Source organism: Cucumis melo, chromosome 11, assembly GCF_025177605.1.
Source record: "Cucumis melo cultivar AY chromosome 11, USDA_Cmelo_AY_1.0, whole genome shotgun sequence".
NCBI classification, from domain to species: Eukaryota; Viridiplantae; Streptophyta; class Magnoliopsida; order Cucurbitales; family Cucurbitaceae; genus Cucumis; species Cucumis melo.
In genome coordinates this window covers 33,689,006-33,709,623 of record NC_066867.1, presented here as the reverse complement: position 1 = coordinate 33,709,623, position 20,618 = coordinate 33,689,006, and the positions used below count along the sequence as shown (strand labels likewise).

Below are 20,618 nucleotides of genomic sequence, written 5' to 3'. Positions count from 1 at the left end.
AAGAATCCCAACCAACTTCTTTAGAGAGGAAAGAAGACATTACATAAAATTACCAAGAGACATTGTCACATGAGCAAGCCACCCCATTCAATGTTCTTGGGAGAAAATCTCCTCCACCAAGCTACCCAATTCAGAAAAACTACGGCCCATATGATTAACAACGTTGATATATACCACTTGGGTAGCAAGTGTATGTCAATTTATAGTATAACAAGTGTTATCAAGTGTTTAGTAGATGTATCCATTTTTCTTTTTACATTTCATTGGTTGTATTTTTTTTTTTTTGCAAAAATAATAAGCATGAGCTAGTAACATAATTTTTAAAACTTATTTTGCCAAATATGCAAAAAGTCCAAATATGTTAGGTGATTTTCTCGTCTCTCATCATCTATGTTACTCTTTTACTCACATGGTTATCTGAAACTATTATTTCTCGTTCCAGCATGGAAGCATTGACATAGGATATCTTGTATATGCTATTTCAGATGGCTCCATTGGTTTCTTGCTAATATGAGTCTATGAAAATGATAGTACATCTTGATATTGATTTCCGTAAACTTACCAAACACATTGAAAATGGTTGTTCTTTTGTTAGTCATCGTATATTGGACAACACTCTCCTCTTATGATCTATCTCTGCTACAGAACAACCGACAAATATCCTTACAAAAGCATAGTAACCTAATCCTTTCTTAAGTTGCTTCACAAATTCAAGTTGATATAAAATCAAATCTATAGTTTAGCCAACATGAAAATTTAAAATATGTGGGAAGATAAAATATAATTTTTTTTTTTTAATTTTGAATATGTTGGGGTCTATATATATATATATGATTTGAACTGGATTAGCAAAAAAATAAGTTCTATTCTACTTAAAAATAAATTAAATAAAGAAATAAAAAAGGAAGTAAGTGGAGATAATCGGTAATCGCTTTTTTTTTGTTCTCGAATCGGACTCGAAACTCCTCCTGTAAATTGATTTCCTTTGGAAGAGGAAGAAGAAGAAGATCGGCCACTTCATTCCTTCGCTTTCAATTCCCAAATCCGCGATCACATTCAAAGCCTACTCCAGTCGCCAGTCGCCAGTCTCTCTTATAGACACAGAGAGAGAGGAGAAGAGAGATAATCTTGGGAGCCCCAAAAGATGGCCGAAGAATTACCAGAAGGTACGGTTCAGAATCTACTGGATCAAGAGTCTCTTAAATGGGTTTTTGTTGGTGGCAAAGGCGGTGTCGGAAAGACCACCTGCAGCTCCATCCTCTCCATCCTTCTCTCCCGTGTCAGATCCTCTGTTTTGATTATCTCCACCGACCCGGCTCACAATCTCAGCGATGCCTTTCAGCAGAGATTCACCAAGGCACCCACCTTGGTTAATGGCTTCTCCAATCTCTATGCCATGGTGTGTCTCTTTTCTTTTTCATTTTCCTTTCTGAAGCCTTTTGCGTGTTGTAATCCGGTTCCCCACGCACGCGGTTGCCCAGGCAATACATATATCGATTTACAATTTCATGTTGGTTTGGTTTGAATCTTGATTTTATATCGATTTTTTTATATGGTCTTTTTGGAAGTGTTTCTGGAGAACTTGGTGGGAAGAAATGCCTAAAATTTTATTTCTGCATGTTATCGTTCCAATTCGACGATTTTACTAGCTGATTTCCTGCTGTGGATTGTTGTCGATGACGCTGAGCAACATTGCTATGCAGGAAGTGGATCCTACTGTGGAAAATGAAGAAGTAGGCGAGGGGATGGATGGCTTATTTTCTGAGCTAGCTAATGCTATTCCTGGAATTGACGAGGCAATGAGCTTTGCAGAGATGCTCAAGTAAGAAACTTTTTCTTCATCTCTGATCTGTATACTACAATCTTGAGATATAATGCACGGTTTTCAAATGAAGTTTACATGGCAGTTCTAGGACTATAAGTTTGAGTACTTGTTATTATTCTATCTGAAATGTTAATCTGGTTCTCTGTTGATCATATACCATCTGTTAGGCTTGGGACTTGGAAACTGGCAAAGTTTGTCATAACTCATAGTGATCACTTGTCATGACTAAACTTCCATTGCAAGATAACTTTTTTGGTGGGCTAGCTTGGGGCTAGAAGCACTCTATTATTTTGTGCCTTCAAATCACTATCCACTCTATCAGAAGAAAAAATAAAATAATATCAGGTTTATGTTTATTAACATGGTTATATTTTACAAATTGTTTGTCTCCAGATTAGTACAAACAATGGATTATTCTGTAATTGTATTTGACACGGCTCCAACTGGCCACACTCTGCGGCTGTTGCAATTTCCATCAACTTTAGAGAAAGGGCTTTCAAAGATAATGTCTTTGAAAAGTAAATTTGGAGGCTTATTGGGTCAGGTATCCTTTCTGTTTTGATAACAATGATGCTATTATTTTGCATTTTAGACATGAGCATTTGATTTTCATATCTTTTTCTCAAGAAGTTAAGGATTTTGTTATATTAGTTTCATTTGGAGAATCTAACGTAAAATTATTTCCTCAACTTATTGGGTATGTGCAATTTCAGTATTCTTATTAACACTTCTGTGTGTGTGTGTGTGTGATTTGGGCAAGTAGCTTCCTTAAAAATATCTAGAAATTATTTTTCTTGCCATCTTTTGGTTTCCAGAACTACAAAGGTTGTGTTACAATATAAAGGTAACTACCTAGTCTGAAACTTTCTTCAACAGATGACCCGTATGTTTGGTGTTGATGATGAGTTTGGTGAGGATGCAATTCTGGGAAGACTGGAAGGGATGAAAGATGTGATTGAACAAGTTAATAGACAATTCAAAGATCCTGTAAGAGCATCTGTTTTATACTCATTTATGATTATTGTTATTATTATGATTTCTCTTGTAATTATTTGCACCCCTTTTCTGTTTTCTTGTCTAGTAGCATTTTTCCAACCAAGAACAAGTATTAGAAGAAACTGAAAGAACTCCTAGTCTTATGTATTAGAAGTTCATTGGAAACACGCGAACACTCTCTGTAACTTCTCTTAAATTTCCGACAAGGACAATGTTTTCAAAATTATGATAGAGTAGAAACTAGGGTAGAGCAGGTTTGAGTGGACAAAAATTATGTTGGGCATAGTTAATAAATACCTGCAATGTTTTTTTCCCATGCATAGTTTATGAAAGTAAAATATCAATATACTTCTAGTTGCTACTTGCTAGATGCAATTGCCATTGCTGAACTGATCGGAATTTCTCTTATTATAATTGAAAAAAATACAGTTGGAGAAATCCCAATTCAAAGGAGGTACATAAAATTTCTCAGTTGGACAAAGTTTAGGAGCACTGTAGAGCTTAAAAATGGGAGACAATTTACATTAAGTGACCACCAGAAAAACGACCTATTCCAAGGTTTCTGCTTTTCACAGAAAAATTTATGGTTCCTCTCATTTCAAGTAGTACAAAGAAAACCCCGGATCAAGTTAAGTTATTCCTACTAATTGAAAGAATGACGAGTGAAAGAGTGAAACAACCATTCTTATTAATTCCAATTAACTTAGTGGAAAATACACCAATTTTCTATATTTTTCGCGAGGAGGGTCATTTCTTTGTGGGTGGTGGAAGTGTGTGCTCTCATGTGGAATCTTTGGGGTGAAAGGAACAATATATCATTTAAAGGGATGGCCAAGGAGCCTAGCGGTGTTTGAAACCTTTTTAGGTTTCATGTTTCTTTGCGGGCTTCAACCTTGACTTTGAAGTTTTTTTTTCTTTTTTTTTTCTGTAATTATTCTAGGCACTATCTTGGTTGGTGGGACCCCTTTTTCTTTTGTGGACTTAGTTTTTTTTATGTCCTTGTGCTTTCATTTCTTTTTTCATTGAAAGTCATAATTTTATCAAAAATAAAATAAAATGAAACTTAGACTTATATTCTATTTGAAAATTGGCTATTTTTTGGGTGTAAATACTAGTTCCTCTCGCAAACTATAACCTCAATGATTGAAGACCATTTGGTGGGCGTTTTTCCATCTCTTTGGCAGGATATCCTGTATAGGATATCATAGCTTGCTTTGGGCAAGAATCTGTGGAGGAAGTCCCGTATTCTTCTTTTGTAACCCTGCGCCACAGGGATCCATCCTTGTTCAAGCACCTCCAAAGTATAATATAATTTTGACTTTGAAAAATATGTATGAGAACTGCTCTTGTACTACAATTAAAATTACATGGACTTCCATATCTTTGGGTCTAGTGTGGTAGTTAATTTGCTACATGACTTTTGAAAGTTTGATTTTTTATCGTTAAACTTTCATTATCTATTTTAGCTTTTAAACCTTTTAAAGCTCAATTCTTTTCTTCAATTTTATAGTCTGTGGTAAAGGTGATTATATAACTACGACAGGTAAATGACAGAAAACAACGTGTGGAATTTGATGAGAGTGAGGATTAAAGTTTGAGGTTTTATAACGAACATGAATATAACTCAGCAGTAAGCGATAATTGGCACATACTCCTTCCCTTGAGGTTGGAGATTTGAATCCCCATTTTCCCACATATGCTAAATGTACTTGTGTATTTGTCTGGTTAAACTTGAGACTCTTTTGTGGCCTGTTTTTAACCTAAAACATTTTTTTTAGTCTCAACAAAAGCTGTGTTCAACCTAAAAAATTCTCTGTTTGCAGGATTTGACTACATTTGTCTGTGTCTGCATTCCCGAGTTTCTCTCGCTTTATGAAACAGAGAGACTAGTTCAAGAACTTACCAAGTTCGAGATTGATACTCACAATATTATCATTAATCAAGTACTTTTTGATGATGAAGGTTTGACAGTTGATTCCATACATATTTTCTAAAACGATTGGATCTTCTCTGTTTCTTAACCACAATGTGCCTGCCATTTTAGATGTTGAATCCAAGTTACTGAAAGCAAGAATGCGGATGCAACAGAAATATCTCGACCAATTTTACATGTTGTACGATGACTTCCACATCACCAAGTTGCCATTGCTGCCTCAAGAGGTACAACTAAAATGTGTTATCTTTGGGGACGTCTCTATACATATCGAGATTAGTCTTTAGTCCATAAAATTCTGTGGTAATATTTGATTGATGGTTCTCAAGTAAAAATATAGGGCTTTATTCTTTCATGTCTGGCATTGGGTTTAGTTCTATGTCTTGAATGGAAAAGGCACTTGGGGGCTGTTCAAGAATAATCTTGAAAATTTGCTAGAACAAATATACATGTCTGTATCTATACATACGTGTCTGTATCTATACGTACGTGTCTGTATCTATACATACGTGTCTGTATCTAATGTGTGTATATACATACGTGTATGTATGTAGATATATGTATGTATATAAGTAACGTTATATTTTGTTTTCTAAACCTGTCGTTCTCTTGTTTGTAATCATTGAAGTTTGGTAGACCTTGAAAACAGAAGGCAGAAATGCCATTGGTACCCTGCCCTTTTTCTAATTCACCCGACGCTATGTTAGTAGTAAGCAGCGTCTTTTTTAACAGGTCTGACCATTTTTAGAATAACTTTCTAAGCACTTGAAATATATATACAAGAACACTATGAATTGTATACGGCCCATTGTCTGCTCTAGGTTATACTTAAAGGTTGGTATTTTACCTGCGATCTCTGTTGTATCAATCTTACGCATGAATAGTGATATTAAATGCCGTTTTGAAAACAGAAACAGAAACTGGAAAGAAAAATAAAAAAGATTATCAAGAGTTGTTATCATTTGTAAACTTGTTGTGGATTGTATTGTAGGTGACTGGGGTTGAAGCTCTAAAGGACTTTTCAGGTCATTTTTTGAGCCCATATGAACCAACGACCAGCAGAGATTCAATAGAAGAATTGGAGAGAAAAATATCAACGTTGAAGCAGCAACTGAATGATGCTGAAACTGAGCTTGATAGAATTAGAAAAGGGAAGCAAAAGGCGTAGAGCCCTCACTACACCCTTTCTTTTCCTCAACTCCCTATTTTCCTTTGTCTTTTGTTTTTATTTGTTCATCTTTTCTTTGAATTTATTTTTCGAAAATTATAATCTCGAAAGTGGCATCCCAGGTTAAACAATGCTGCGTAGGCTGCTTTTTAATTAGCTTATATTTATTTTGGAGTATTTTCTGGTGTATCCATTTTCTGGTTAATATATAGTTGTTCATTCATTGTTCCATTTTCTTCATCTTTTGTTTTCAAGTTTTATTTCCTAATGCTAGCTGACATTACGAGAGACCATTCCAAAATTGCGAGATTCAAATGGCTATCAAATATTATGAATTTTTAGTTTTGTCTAGTAGATGACATTTATCTAAAATGTTGAAGCTTTATTTTTGTGTCTAATATCCCCCTTCTCTCAAGTATTCAATTTTTTTCTGTTTAGAAAAAAGAAACTAGTTGAACTCTTAATTATAAATCAACCTCTTTCTAGTGGATATGTGAGTTCTACAAATGCTGAATTAAAAAATTTAAGTACCTATTGGACCAGAGGTGGAAAGTGTGAAAACCTGGTACACATTTAAGACGGATTTAATTTTTCGATTAAACCTTTCAAGAAATCAAGTAGTATACAGACTGAGCTTGTAATTTAAATAAGATTGAAACCTTCGAGATTCCTTGTTTTTATTCTCATCATTTATCATGAGGCTGTGGAACAAAAAAAGTCCACCTTCACTTGGAAATTATATAATTACCTTCGATCATGTTTCTATTGTTTCAATATTGTAATTTTCATTTTAACCCTTTTAACTTTTAGTATATTTTTAATAACCCGTTCATTAACTTCTTCATTGAAATCATAATGGAACTCGAAGATGTAGGTTTGAGGGCAAGAAATTAAAAAAAAAAAAAAAAATCCTCACGCATTCAATAAACAAAAATTAATATTTGGCTAAAATAATTTAAAGATCAGCAACCAGGATATCCATCCAGAATGAAAATTGTGTTATTATTGAAGAGTGCAGGCATGTGTGGCCTCATGAACTACAACAGGACAGTCTTTTTAAGGACTGAAAAGGACTGTTGAAACAATAGGAACTTAGAATAAAACTAACCCGTCCTAAAATATACCCTTCCTTCTACTTTATTCAGTTAATCAACGTGAATACCCCCAAAGGAATGATTTCACAAGCCTCATATCAAAATTTGATCGAGATTACCATGTATACATTTTAAGGTAATAATGTGTCAATATCATATGGTGGGTGGGGAAGTTCATAAAAAGTACAGATTTTTTAAGGTTAAAACGCCCAAGTACCATATTATCTCAGATAACTGTTTAGTAGATACATAATGAAAAAGGTATTACTGATGAAGCTAGCCTCCATGCAAGGTGGATATGAACACTACCACGTCTTTCTCTTCCAATGTTGTGTCAAGCTGCCCACTAAGCTCCCAATCACAATCATTTACAAGCACCAGAACACCAGGTCTTCTGCAGGACATTTGAAACCATCACACCGTCAGCTACAAATTTGATACTACTCACAATACTTCACAAATTTTCTGCTGCCCACTTTCATTTTCTCCTCTCATTCAAATGAGTTCCTATATCTCCAAAATATGAAACAAAATTTATAAATTAACAAGATGTTTCTTTTACAACTTACACAGTGTCGCCTTTCATAAACATTTCCGGCCGCTCCTTGATCAGGTTAGCTCGAACCCAAGAGAGCAAATCCTTCATAATTAACTGAGAACAATTTCAAACGAAAACATTAAACTTGCTCAATAAACAGAGGGATAAAGCACGGAAATTTGGTCTGATGTTGACTTGGATCTTTCATTAACTAGTTGAAAAATATAGTTTACCTTTCCCACTCCATTTTCGGGATCAATGCTGACATTGTGGATCTTTACAGAGTTACATAGTAACTCCAATCCTCCACTGCATTTAAAGTCTAATGTTAATGTCATGTCCATCGTATAAATACTAGCTGAAAAATAAAACCCAATAAGTGATATTCTTCGTAAATGTACCCTTGTTAATATATTTTCCCTTCCACTTTTTACATTCATAAAAGATTCAAATTATAATGCAACCTAGAAGCGTATGGAAATATCATTTCTAGTATTGCAGAAAACCATACTGGTGTAAAAATTCAGTTAGTTACCAGTTAATTACTTAGTAACTAACTTTGTATTAAATCTTCTATGTTAGTTACTTAGTAACTAACTTTGTATTAAATCTTCTATAAATAAAGCCCTATCCTCCCTTTGGGAGGCATAACAATATTCATTCAAATTCCCTTTGGTAGTTTACACCAAATTGGTATCAAAGCATTTACGCTCTCGGGATCTATGCCTATTCGGAGTGGAATGTCACTTGTGGCAGCTGAGCAACCCGCTCCGAATCAAGAGGCAGAAGATACCTCGTCCTCTCTCCAAGAACCTCCTTGAGACGCTGTCCATGGAAGCTTCAGAGGAGAGAATTGAGAGAGCATTGAATGAGGTCTTGCAAAGGTTAGATGTGACAACTCCTCTTCAAAAAAATCCCTGAAGAGTGCCCAGAGATTGTTTATCAGTGGGGACAATGTGACGTTCATGGAGCTGGACAGCAAAGATTAAGAAAAAATGATCAAGAAGGAAGATACAAACTCAAGATCGAAGTCTCAATCAAGAACATCAAGAACCGCTTCTAAGATTCCAAGACCGCAACCAAGAATTCCAAGATTGGAGTTCTTCGAATGATGAGGAGCAAGATAGAGAAAACGATGGCTATAGGAGAAGATTTCAAGCTCATTACGGTGAAAGGAGAGGAGAACCTACTGATTATAAAATGAAGATTGATTTACCTAACTATGAGAGCAAGAGGAACCTTGAGATTTTTCTAGATTGGCTAAAGAATACCAAGAACTTCTTCAACTATATGAATACGCCTAAAAGAAAGAAGGTTCACTTAGTAGCACTAAAGCTAAAAGTTGGCACGTCAGCATGATGGGAGCAAGTAGAGGTGAATAGGAAAAGAAATGGTAAAAGGGGAGAAAATGAAGAAACTAATGAAGGCAAGATTTCTCCCTCCTAACTATGAACAAACACTTTATAATCAATACCAAAGCTATCGATAGGGAGGTCGGGCTATAGCTGATTATATTGAAGAATTCCATTGTTTGGGAGCCCATACAAATCTAATGGAGAATGGGTAGCACTTGGAGGAAGCTACAAAGATCGGATTGTGTATGACGTTCTTGATATGGACGTCTGCCATATTCTACTTGGGAGGCCTTGGCAATATGACACTTAATCAAAACATAAAGGGAGAGAACACATACGAGTTTCAGTGGATGAACAAGAAAATAGTTTTACTTTTGGTCAATAAAAAGGATGAGGATGGCATTAATGCAAAGCATTCGGGCAACCATATCTTTATCACTGTAAGTGGAAAGCAATTTCATAGAGAGAAAGAAACTGTTGTTTTGGGTCTTGTTATTGCAGACCATGCTTTAAATGACTCCTCTGGAAATATTCCTCCGAAAATCCAAGATCTATTGGATCAATATCCAAGTATCAAAGATGAACCTTCAAAGCTCCCTCCTTTGTGGGATATTCAACATAGTATCGATCTCTTGCCTGGATCCTCGCTTCCTCATCTTCCTCGTTACAGAATGAGTCCAAATGAATATGCCATCCTACACCAACATATTGAAGAGCTCTTGAAAAAAGACCACATACAACCAAGTATAAGCCCTTGTGCAGTCCCGCCATTGTTGACTCCAAAGAAGAATGGAATCTAAAGAATGTGTGTTGATAGTAGAGCCATTAATGGAATAACAGTCAAACACCACTTCCCTATCCAAATCAGTAATTTACTGGACCAATTGAGGGGAACTCTTAATTTTCAAAGGTGGATTTGAAGAGTGGTTACCAACACATTTGTATTTGGCCTAGAGATGAATGGAAGACTGCCTTTAATACAACTGAAGGGTTGTTGGAATGGCTTGTGATGCATTTTGGCCTTCCAATGCCCCAAGCATGTTTATGCACCTAATGCACCAAGTACTCCACTCCTTAAACAAATTTGTTGTTTATTTTGACGATATTTTAATGAATAGCAGAAATGGGGAAAACCACTATCAGCACCTAAAGCTGGCGTTCAAAGCTTTGGAGGAGAAAGAGTTATACATCAACATGAAGAAATGTACATTTTGTACTAAGGAGATATCATTCCTAGGCTTTATCGTTGGCAACAATCAAGTAAAAATGGATGAGGCAAAAGTTGAAGCTATTGTTAATTGGCCAATTCCAAAGTCAATAAAAGAGGTGTAAGCTTTCATGGGATTGGCATCCTTTTACAGAAAATTCATAAAGAATTTTAGCTCCCTAACAGCTCCCATAACAGACTACTTCAAGAAAGGATGTTTTTCGTGGGGAAGATGCCAACTAGACAGTTTTAACATCATGAAATTGAAGCTCAACAGTCATCTAGTTTTGAAGCTTCCCGAGTTTGATAGTTCTTTTGAAGTTGCCGTGGATGCTTGTGGAGCCCAAATAGGAGCTGTTTTATCCCAAGTGGGCCATCCAGTGGAGTTCTTTAGTGAAAAGCTAAACATTTCTAGACAGTCATGGAGTACCTATGAGTAGAAATTCTATGCTCTTGTGAGGGCTCTGAAGCAATGGGAACACTGTCGATTATCCAAAGTGTTTGTCTTACTCACAGATCATTTCTCTTTGAAGTACTTACAAGCATAGAAAAATATCAGATGAATGCATGCCCATTGGATATCTTACATCCAACGTTTCGAGTTCTCCATCAAACACCAAGTCGAGAAAGAGAATAAGGTAGCTAATGCTTTGAGTAGAAAAGGCACATTATTAACCATCCTCTCTCAGCCGTGATCATTGCTTTTGATCATCTCCTAGAATTGTATAAAGATGATGAAGATTTTGGGAAAATATGGCGTGACTGCACTGACCATCTTCATATGGAAGATTTCCACATTATTGAAGGATTCCTCTTCAGAGGAGATCAACTATGCATCCCTACATCGCTAAGAGAAGCTCTAATCAAAGAAGCTCAAGCTGGAGGCCTAGCTGGTCACTTTGGTCAGGACAAAACTTTTCATCTAATCAACCCAAGATTTTATTGGCCACAAGCAAGAAGGGATACTAATAACTTTGAGAAAAGATGTGTTGTGCGCCAAACGCCAAAGAGCTAAAGGGACTACAAGTAATGCTGGTTTATATTCTCCCCTACCGATTCCTATGAATATTTAGGAAGATCTTTCAGTTGATTTTGCTGTTGGCTTGCCTAAGACTTAAAGGGGATTCGATGCTGTCATGGTAGTAGTGGACAGATTCAACAAGATGGCCCATTTCCTCGCTTGCAAAAGACTAATGATGCAGTTTATGTTGCCACCCTTTTCTTTAGAGAAATTGTGAGACTTCATGGAATTCCTAAGACCATTGTTTCAGATAGGAATGTTAAATTCCTTAGCCACTTTAGGAGGACTCTTAGGAAGAAATTTGATACTACACACAAATTCAGCATCATCTCGCACCCTCAAACTGATGACCAGACTGAAGTTACTAATAGGTCATTGGGGAACGTAATTTGATGCTTGAGTGGAATACACCCAAAACAATGGGACATGGTTCTCGCACAAGCTGAATTTTTCTTTAATAATATGAAAAACAGAACCACCGGTAAATGTCCCTTTGATGTTGTCTACACTAAAGCTCCTAGACTCACTTTTGATATAGCTAGCTTACCTACTGGTGTGAATATACATAATGAAGCAGAAGAGATGACAAACCGTGTACAGAAGCTTCATAAAGAAGTCTATGATCACTTAATAAAAAAATACAGCATCCTATAAAGAAGAGAAAGATAAGAAGAGAAGAGAAGTTCACTTACAAGTGAGAGACCTTGTTATGGCACCCTTAAGAAAAAATAGGTTCCCAGCCGGAACTTACGGAAAGTTGAAAGATAAGCAGATTGGCCCTTGCAAAGTGCTAACAAAATATGATCCTAATGCCTACAAGGTAAAACTACCAGAAGAGTTGAATATCAACCCAGTTTTTAATGTGGTTGACTTAAAGAAATACCACGCCCCAGATGGGTTCCAGCTTGCTGACCCAGCTCGAGGGCGAGTTTAGTGTTGGGGGGTGGACTATGGTGTAAACAATTCAGTTAGTTACTTAGTAACTAACTTTGTATTAAATCTTCTATAACTAAAGCCCTACCCTCCCTTTGGGAGGCAGAATAATATTCATTCAAAATCCTTGGGTAGTTTACACCACATACTTAAGACACTGGCATACTGCCACATTATTTATTTTCCTTCTTTTTAGTTTTGGTGGGGAGGAAACAGAGGGCACTACAAATGGAGTAAAAAAAAAATGAAAGCACTGTAAACAATGCCTGAGATCAAAAGTTGCCACCAGATGCTGAAGAATTGTTGAAACAACACATGCAATTGTATCTGATATACCTAATGGTTATAAATAGCAAAAAATGCAATCCAGCCAAAAAGTTCAACATAACACAAGTAGAAGTTGAACATGATGAAGAACTGATTATAACTATCCAATTTATATACAATCCAATGAGATAACAACTGAGCGTCGTTTACAAGCTGGAACATGCTAAAAAAGATGTTAGACGAAGGGGCAGATCGGGAATGACTGTGATATGGAGGCAATGAAGCAACGGGACATTCAAACAAAATTATGTTTTGATTCCAATAACCTCTATAGAATGCGAGTAAATTTTGAACCATTGACAGCTAAACGCAAACAACAATATCGCGATACCACATTAGTGCACAAAGTTCATGAACGTAATAGTTTGTTCAAATTGAGAAAACAATCGATCTTTTAAGGACAAACACGGATAGAGGAATTAGAGTTCGTGAGGTGCGAAAAAAGATAAAAACAGGATTGAGTGCAATATTTATTCTGATTTCTGACCTCCCCGGAAACAAAAGCCATCATTTTGTGTTCCGGGATCACAGTTTAGTTGTCCTAGATCTGAGTAATCAAACAACTGGGAATTTTTTCTTCAAAGTAGAGTTGAAGAAGAGAGAGAATTACCCAAATTCAAGTGTCAATTGCATTTTCAATTTCGTTCCGCGGAACCCTAAAACCCTGGAGAGACGAAGACAAAGATCACAGCTTTGGGTTACATGCCCTATTCTATTTAGAGTATAAAATATTTATATAGTGTTCGCAAAAGTTAGTTTTTTTTTTTTAATTATTTATTTATTCTTAATTAATAGGACTCCTCGACCTTTAAAAGCAAGTAACTTCATTATCAATACTAACTTGTTTATTTATTTACGATTAAATATTTTGCCAATTTTTTCTAAATACATCGTCCTAATTAATACTCACTCTCTAATGTTGATTATTTACATTACATATATTAATCAACTCTCTAATGTTGATCCAACTTTTTAAAACTCAATTTTTGCTTCACTCACTTGCTCTCAACCCTAACTCTTGCTACAATGTTTCATTTTAATAATTTGAAATTGATGCGATGTTTGCAAAGATATATAAAGAAGAAAAAAAAGGAAAAAACTTAGCCAGATTATATTTTTGGCATCCCAAAATAGTTGATAAAAAATGGTAATGACGATGCGTTTAAAAGAAAAGGAAAGGGAAAAAAGAAGAAGGAGATTACAATTTTGTAGTCCCAAGGTAGAATTATAGATATTTGCGGCAATAGAATAGATAAAGATATAATTTTTTTGTTTGTTCGCAAGGATATTGACGTCTAGTTTTAGTTTGTGAATTGTGTGTGTGCGCGCGTGTCTCTCTCTCTCTCTCTATGGAAAATGATGAACAAGTGAAACTAATTTTATAGAGCGATAATGGAGTTTTTTTTAGATTGGCAGCGGTAATTTGGAGTTGTGGGTTTCATCAAGATTGCAAATTCCAGTTTGGTTCAGTCTCCTATTTCGAAAGAAATTGAGTTGTTCGGAGGAAAGGAAGTGCATCCCTAATCGTAACCCGTCCCATTCAGAATTCTGACCTTCTTCCTTTTTTCATCCCTGAAAACTCCAACTCTGCACTCGAATCTGCTCTCCCTCGAACTTGGAACCCCTCCATTACAAACCCCAACACTTCCTTTTTGTTCCCTGAACTTCCTTCCCATAACCTCCTCAATATCTTCCCAATTAAGACGGAAGTTTTCTTTTGGCTGGCCGAGGGAGTTTCTCCTCGTTTCATCATAGGGTTTTAGTTTGTACTAGGTGTTTAGACGATTCAAGTGTTTCTTTCTTTTCTCGCCGCTGCGTTCTGATTTTTTCAACTCATGGAAGCTTACAGGAAGTGGGTTAGGGACAACAGAGACTATCTCCACTCTTTTGAGTCTCTTGCGAATGTAAGAAACTCACTGTTTGCTCTATTTGATGTCATCTGCGATTTGATTTGGTTCATTTCTTTCTTCTTTAATATCTTCTTAAAGCTTTTTACATTCTCTGTTGAGTGCTATTTCCATCTTTTAAAGCTATTTTAGTTTACTTCAATCATCATCTGCAGCTACATGGCATGTTGGCATGTATGTCATGATGTGGATTTCAGTTTTTTTTTTTTTACTACAAAAAAGAGTAAATTACCAACAGATGCTATCCTATCCATATACCTGATAGTCATGAGCACAAAGACCATTAAGTTGCTTTCTTCAATTGTTTCTTTGAAAATGAAGATTGTTGAACTACGGTCAGTTTAACTAGTTTTGAATGTTTACACTAGTCGATCACTAACATTTTTTCAGTTTTGAATTGGAAAAAAGTTTAGGTAAACTGCACCTAGGTGCGTTTACTGTTAAAACACAGACCCAATCGTAATTGAGTTCATATGGATCTTATTCTTAGATATAATTTGGATGTTTTTGATGGTTTGTGTGTAAATTGTTTAGGTATTTAACTATAAGGGTGTGCTCTTAAGAAAATACCAAATTATTTGCCCGTTAGTGAGTTCCCTTTTCAACTGTTTGATCACAAGCAATTGTATGCCCGTGTAATTGATTATTTATTGCTTGGTTTTGGCCTCACTATAATTCAAAACAACCTATTGGAATTACCTTTCAATGAGAGAAATTGAATAGAATGGCTGAAGATGAATCACCTTACTTTGTCAGACATGGTTATTCAATCGATACTGTATTGTCAGTATATGATCTTCTCTAGAGTTGTAGAACAATTTTCTTGCCATTTGTAAATAGAACTAGGATGGTGGAATCTTGTTTAAAGATTTAGGAAATGTCAAGGTTGGTGCTAATTGGGAAGGATTAAAGGAAGGCCATTCAACTTGTTGGAGGCTTTTATATATATATGTATATATGTATATATATATATATAGAGAGAGAGAGAGAGAGAGCAATTGCTTTCATTGAGGGAAAAAAAAGAAAGAATACAAGACATATGAATAAAGTTAAAAAATAGCCCACAAAAAAAACCCCGTGAAGAAAAGAGATTACAATTAAGTAAGATTTTTGCCTAGGGAATAATTGCAAAATGTCTTCGAAACTAAAATCCAAGGAGGACACGGAACCTCACCAAAGGCCAAACTTCATTTGGTCCCTCTCCACACCATGAAACACTCTATTGTTCCTCTCCCCCAAAATCCCACAACAATGCGCACGAAAACCAAAGAAAACCACCTTCTCTTTGGAAGGCGGATGAAGGAGGAACTCTTCCATCATCAAACAAACATCCCTATGATGAGCTAGGGATAAATCAACCTCATAAAAGAAACCATTTCACATATATCTCGCAAACTGGCATTCCTAGAGAAGGTGGTCCAGATTTTCCTCCGCTCATCAACAAAGAATACAACATAAAGGACCCATTAGTGGAGGCAGACTTTTTCAAAAGCCTATCTTTCATGTTTACGCGACCAATAAAAACTTACCACTAAAATAACTTGAGTTTCTTTGGAATCTTGATCCTCTGTGAAACATCAAAGACTGACTCACCAATAGAAGAGAGATCCAACAAAATCCTAAGGAATGACCTACAAGAGAAGCCCTCCCAAGGGGCGTTCCTTTCAAAAGCCTATCCATCATGTTCATTTAAGTCTTTTGTATGGATACATAATCCTATGATTAAATTAGGGTTCTACTAGATTTCATTTTAGGAAAATTGTGCTAAGCCAATTAAATTTTTTCATATTACTTCCAATCTATTATATATATATAAGAAATGAGACTTTTCATTGATGAAATGGAAAATAAATTTATGCTCGAAATACAATGAAACAAAATAAGCAAAATAAAGCAAATACAACCAATTGTAACCCAAAATATAACTAATCAAGAAAAGTAAAATAAATACAACAGAGTACAACCCATAACTGAACACATTGGATTTGAACGAAACTCCAAACACCCTCTGGATGTGAAACTATGAGAACAAACATCTATGTGGTTAGGACAAACAATGGATACAAGCTAAGGGAGGGAGAACCTATTCCAACTTCGACAAACAGATGAGAAAACCAGCAATGCATAAAACCAAAACTATATAAAAGGGAAACTCGACTAGTGCATTTGCTATTATATAAATTTATCCAAACATGTAAAAGTTGATTACCATTTGTTTATGAGGAAATTCAAGTCTTGGTTTCTAATTGTGAAGATTGGTGAATAGGAGGCATTTTCATGAAAGCTCCAAATGCAGCTCAATTGAACTATTTTTGTAACTTGAGGTGAAAAGTTTGGCTAATTACTCGAGGAAGAAAGCCTAACTGTTTATTTGAGTTTGTTAAGAATAATTAATTATTTTTTATGGTGTATTGGTTTCCTTTCTTAGAAGGGACTCATTTTTCTTGTATGTTAATGCGTGTGCGTGTATGCTACTTTGGCGAGTGATGAATGGATAAGAGCATTTTTTTCTTATACTGCCCGATTAGTGATTTCAGGCAAGTTTTTCCTTTCATTTCTTTTATTGAAAGTGATTATCTTAGAAAAGAAATAGTGCCATTATACAATGGTGCATGATGTATTTTTGTCATTTCATGTTTGTTTGACATTTTGCAGCTTAATTTCTCCTCAACTTTTTAAAACTGTTTAAGTCAACTGTTTGTAGAACTGAGAGAAATAATGATGTATAAGTTTGTAAACTTCTACCTCTTATATGGTTCTTAATACCATGCAGGGTTTGACGTGGCTTCTTCCTGAACGGTTTTCTGATTCAGAAATTGGACCAGAAGCAGGTTTTGTGAAACTTTGGTAACACTTGACTGCTTCTTCTTAGCTTGGAATTTGTGGTGTCCTTGGGTCCCCGTTGATGAAAATGCATGTCTTTATTTTTCCTCACTTATAAAACTTATTACAGAATTCTATATAGAAAGAAAAACAAAGAAGTCCACCTTGTTCTCTAAAAATAGAAATATATAACGGACTTTCAACTCTTTTTCACTTTAACATTGTTAACTAGGGTGCTGGCCTACTTCTTGCATTATGCCCATAGCCTTCCTCAACTAATGTTTGTGGAGGTTTCATCCTCCAATTCAGATAACCAGCAAGGCTTCTTCTTCTTCTTCTTCTTCTTCTTCTTCTTCTTCTTCTTCTTCTTCTTCTTCTTCTTTTTTGTTTAAAAAAGAGTAATTCTGTTTTCATCCTAGCCTCCTAGGGGTTTGAACTTAGGAACTCTGGAAGGTATCTCCCATTCTCCCTGCACTGTGAGTTGGTACCAACAAATATGTGAAATTAACTACTATATTTGTTGTTTTCTGCCATTTTCTTGTGAAATGAACACTGGTTACTGGCTTCTTTGTTCTTAAGTTTTTGTCTTGCACCAAGTCGATGATTTGCAACTTCTAATCTATTATTAACTAGTTTAAGGATTTTTGCAGTTTCTGCCGCTGTTGGCATTATCACTGCAGTCAATGAACACATAATTGAAACAGCTCCAACCCAGATGCATGTAAACGCAACTATGCCATCTTCATTTCCTTATTCATTGTGCATAGCTGCTCTGAAAAACTTGGAAACATTGATTGAGGTTGCTGCACAACAATATTATGGTGATGATAAACGATGGAACTTCATTGCTGTTACAGAGGCTATGAAGTAAGACACACTTGAGTGTGGGAGTGCCATCTTTCTATCTTCAGATACACTTTTATCGCGTATTCTTTGCATTTTTATTCGGAGTTGTTGGATTTCAGGGTACTATTTAGATTAGCTCTGTTCAAGAATAGTGGGTACAAGATACTTCTTGAAGGAGGCGAAACGACAAATAATGAAAGGCATCTGGAAACTTCAACTTCTCAGCACAAAGCTAATGCTTTTACAAAGCATGGCGGGCATCATGCATCTGGCTTTTCAGGATATCTTAATGGACATAATCCATGGAATCTAGAAGGGAGGGCATTATCTGCATTAAGCAGGTTTGGGGAAAATGCTCAGATGATTTCACCACCAGCATGGTCGCACCGGGTTCAACACCAGCATGCGATATTGAATCCTCCAGGTTCCTATGGATACTATCAGTTTGTTTGATTATGATCCCAACTTGCTACTGTTTTGTTGGGAATGTCCTCTGACAATTAAATGTGTCTCTACAGCTACGATACCTGAGAGGCCTACACTTTCCACTATTTTGTCTGAACAGGGTCATCGTGGGGCTCTTTTCATAACTGGAGAAGTACTTTTTATAACCAGACCGCTTATTTACGTTCTTTTAATCCGCAAGTATGGGAGTCGGTCGTGGACTCCTTGGTTTCTTTCTCTGGCTGTGGACCTCCTCGGGACAAGCTTTCTATCATATGCTACCTCTGCTTCAGCAAGTAGAAAAGATCAGAGATTGCGCCTTTCTGACTCTGAGAAGGACGAGGTTGGCTTCTTCGTTCACCATCCATGAAATTGACTGTCATACTCATACACAATAACTTTCTCGGGTTAAAAGACGTGTGCATAGACTCTTAAACTATCATTCTCATATTAACATCCGGCATGTTTGATTTGTTTCAGCTGAGAAGACGGAAGATGCTCTGGGCATTTTACCTCATGAGAGACCCATTCTTTGAGAGATATACAAGGTGCATCTGTGATGTAACCTCTTATTTGATTTAGTTTGTTGTTTTTTCGTTACGTTTTGCTTCAGAACTCTTCGGTTCTTGAAAGTTCTTTTAGATTGTAACCTTTTGTTTAGTTAGTTACCGGTGTGTAATTTTAGGTTGTTATGGTTTAATATTTTAACTGATCCCATAAACTCCTTAATGATAACGTTTGAGGTGTTATTCAATTTTATGTTTTTATGGTATAGGTACTTTTAGAATTCTGGATTTGTAATTTTGAATTGTAATCGTTTCTGTTGAATTTCCCTCAGGCGAAAACTTGAAGGGGCCGAAAAAGTTCTGGAACCTGTACCTTTTGTTGGATTCCTCACAGGTTCTTGCATGGATTTGAGATAGTTTTACTGTTTTAGTGTTATAGTGTTATAAGATTATGCAATTTTTTTCAAATCTGTTACTATCAATAATGGCTGATTTTAACTGTGTTGATGTGCAGCAAAAATTGTGGAGCTTATTGTTGGAGCTCAGACAAGATATACTTACATGTCAGCCTCATAAGATGAGAGATGGAAATTGGAGTTGATGCTTTTCTGGTCCTTGAATGAAGCTTCAAAGTCTTCCCTCCTGGTTTCTTCTTCTTTCTACTCTTCATAGGAATATTTGGTGATATTTATTTTTGTATTGAACTATTTTGAGTGGTAATTTAGCTATGTTTATATCACTGGTGAAATAAAATGTTTTTAGAGTTTGAAAATTTTGTATTGGTAGCTTTATTTCAAAATATGTAATTAGGTTAGGTCGACTGTAGATTATATTTAAAGCAGTAATTGACCCTAATATTCATTATCAATTGCCGATCAAGCTGATCTTTACAATCTGATATTTTATCTAGAAAAACAGCATTTGATTACTACCATATATAACACCTAGACAAAAGTTGCAGAGATGAGATGCAGTTAAGACACACACACACACATTGTTTCTTTCAGTTCTGTTTCTTTGAAAAGCTTAGAGATTTTGCTTTTAAAAAAAAAGTTAGCTATTGAAGGGAAATATTAGAGAGCAAAATAGATGTGAAGGTGGAGACAGTGACATTATAAAGAGATGGATAAAAGCATTAATAACAAGTGTGTATTTGACATATTTGACGTGTCTTTTGAAATGCATACAAATGACCAAAGTATTTTCTTCTTAAAGAAATAGTAATTTTGGATAAAATAAAATTCTTTTAAAAGTGATAAAGTGTTTGAAATAATTAAAAATGACTTTTTAAACATTTGTTTTTATAATAATAAAAACAAGAATTTGAGCAATTCTAGAACAAATCTAAAGCATTTTTAATATGTTTAGCACCAAAAGTTTGATGTAGTCTTTTTAAAAAGGCTTTTTGAAGTATTTAAAATATTGTTTATTACAATTGCAACTTATTTCTGCTTTTTGCATTTGGCTTTAAATGTTATCTTCTGAAAGATGAAACCCACTATAAAGCAATTGTAAGAAAGTTGGTTCATTTTTTAAAAACAAATAACATTGTATTCACAACTAAAACTACCAATTTGATTACAACTCAAATGAACAGAATATGTGTATATTTTTGAAAATTATAGTGAAAATGCTAATAAAAATAAAAAATAAAAATAAAAATAAGAAAGTGATAGGGAAAAGTACTAAATGAAA

At 35.4% G+C, this 20,618-nt stretch overlaps 3 protein-coding genes across 4 annotated transcripts; 2 read left to right on the top strand and 1 right to left on the bottom strand.

Moving 5' to 3' along the window:
• The first annotated feature begins 867 nt into the window (after positions 1-867).
• On the top strand, positions 868-6,153 carry LOC103499051 (ATPase GET3A). The gene is made up of 7 exons (XM_008461934.3): positions 868-1,399; positions 1,704-1,822; positions 2,219-2,369; positions 2,702-2,812; positions 4,645-4,783; positions 4,866-4,981; positions 5,746-6,153. The coding sequence occupies exons 1-7, from the start codon at positions 1,145-1,147 to the stop codon at positions 5,920-5,922; spliced, it is 1,068 nt and encodes a 355-aa protein (XP_008460156.1). The 5' UTR covers positions 868-1,144; the 3' UTR covers positions 5,923-6,153.
• A 959-nt stretch (positions 6,154-7,112) lies between these two features.
• LOC103499050 (ubiquitin-related modifier 1 homolog 2) lies at positions 7,113-13,166 on the bottom strand. Its single transcript, XM_008461932.3, has 4 exons — positions 13,008-13,166; positions 7,788-7,863; positions 7,586-7,668; positions 7,113-7,410 (listed from the first exon to the last, which is right to left on the bottom strand). Exons 1-4 carry the CDS (start codon positions 13,028-13,030, stop codon positions 7,293-7,295), a joined length of 300 nt encoding a protein of 99 aa, XP_008460154.1. The 5' UTR covers positions 13,031-13,166; the 3' UTR covers positions 7,113-7,292.
• Positions 13,167-13,585: 419 nt separating this feature from the next.
• LOC103499046 (peroxisome biogenesis protein 16) lies at positions 13,586-19,791 on the top strand. 2 transcript variants are annotated; one of them, XM_008461925.3, is made up of 8 exons: positions 13,586-14,301; positions 17,078-17,135; positions 17,778-17,994; positions 18,093-18,397; positions 18,492-18,760; positions 18,898-18,965; positions 19,256-19,317; positions 19,438-19,791. In XM_008461925.3, exons 1-8 carry the CDS (start codon positions 14,233-14,235, stop codon positions 19,497-19,499), a joined length of 1,110 nt encoding a protein of 369 aa, XP_008460147.1. In that variant the 5' UTR covers positions 13,586-14,232; the 3' UTR covers positions 19,500-19,791. The 2 variants fall into 2 exon arrangements, with proteins under 2 accessions (XP_008460147.1, XP_008460148.1); XM_008461926.2 differs by having other exon boundaries at positions 14,210-14,301; positions 17,078-17,151.
• Positions 19,792-20,618: the final 827 nt, after the last annotated feature.

What these genes read in the sequence shown, in the direction of transcription:
- LOC103499050 (XM_008461932.3), bottom strand. Translation starts at nt 13,030, where the DNA reads ATGCAATTGACACTTGAATTTGG. An exon ending in CCGAAAATGGAGTGGGAAAG is followed by an intron (nt 7,669 to 7,787) that starts GTAAACTATATT and finishes AATTGTTCTCAG; the next exon opens with TTAATTATGAAGGATTTGCT. An exon ending in TTTATGAAAGGCGACACTGT is followed by an intron (nt 7,411 to 7,585) that starts GTAAGTTGTAAA and finishes AATGTCCTGCAG; the next exon opens with AAGACCTGGTGTTCTGGTGC.
- LOC103499046 (XM_008461925.3), top strand. Translation starts at nt 14,233, where the DNA reads ATGGAAGCTTACAGGAAGTGGGTTAGGGACAACAGAGACTATCTCCAC. An exon ending in TGCGATATTGAATCCTCCAG is followed by an intron (nt 18,398 to 18,491) that starts GTTCCTATGGAT and finishes GTGTCTCTACAG; the next exon opens with CTACGATACCTGAGAGGCCT. An exon ending in TTTTGTTGGATTCCTCACAG is followed by an intron (nt 19,318 to 19,437) that starts GTTCTTGCATGG and finishes GTTGATGTGCAG; the next exon opens with CAAAAATTGTGGAGCTTATT.
- LOC103499051 (XM_008461934.3), top strand. Translation starts at nt 1,145, where the DNA reads ATGGCCGAAGAATTACCAGAAGGTACGGTTCAGAATCTACTGGATCAA. An exon ending in TCTCCAATCTCTATGCCATG is followed by an intron (nt 1,400 to 1,703) that starts GTGTGTCTCTTT and finishes ATTGCTATGCAG; the next exon opens with GAAGTGGATCCTACTGTGGA. An exon ending in AGTACTTTTTGATGATGAAG is followed by an intron (nt 4,784 to 4,865) that starts GTTTGACAGTTG and finishes CTGCCATTTTAG; the next exon opens with ATGTTGAATCCAAGTTACTG.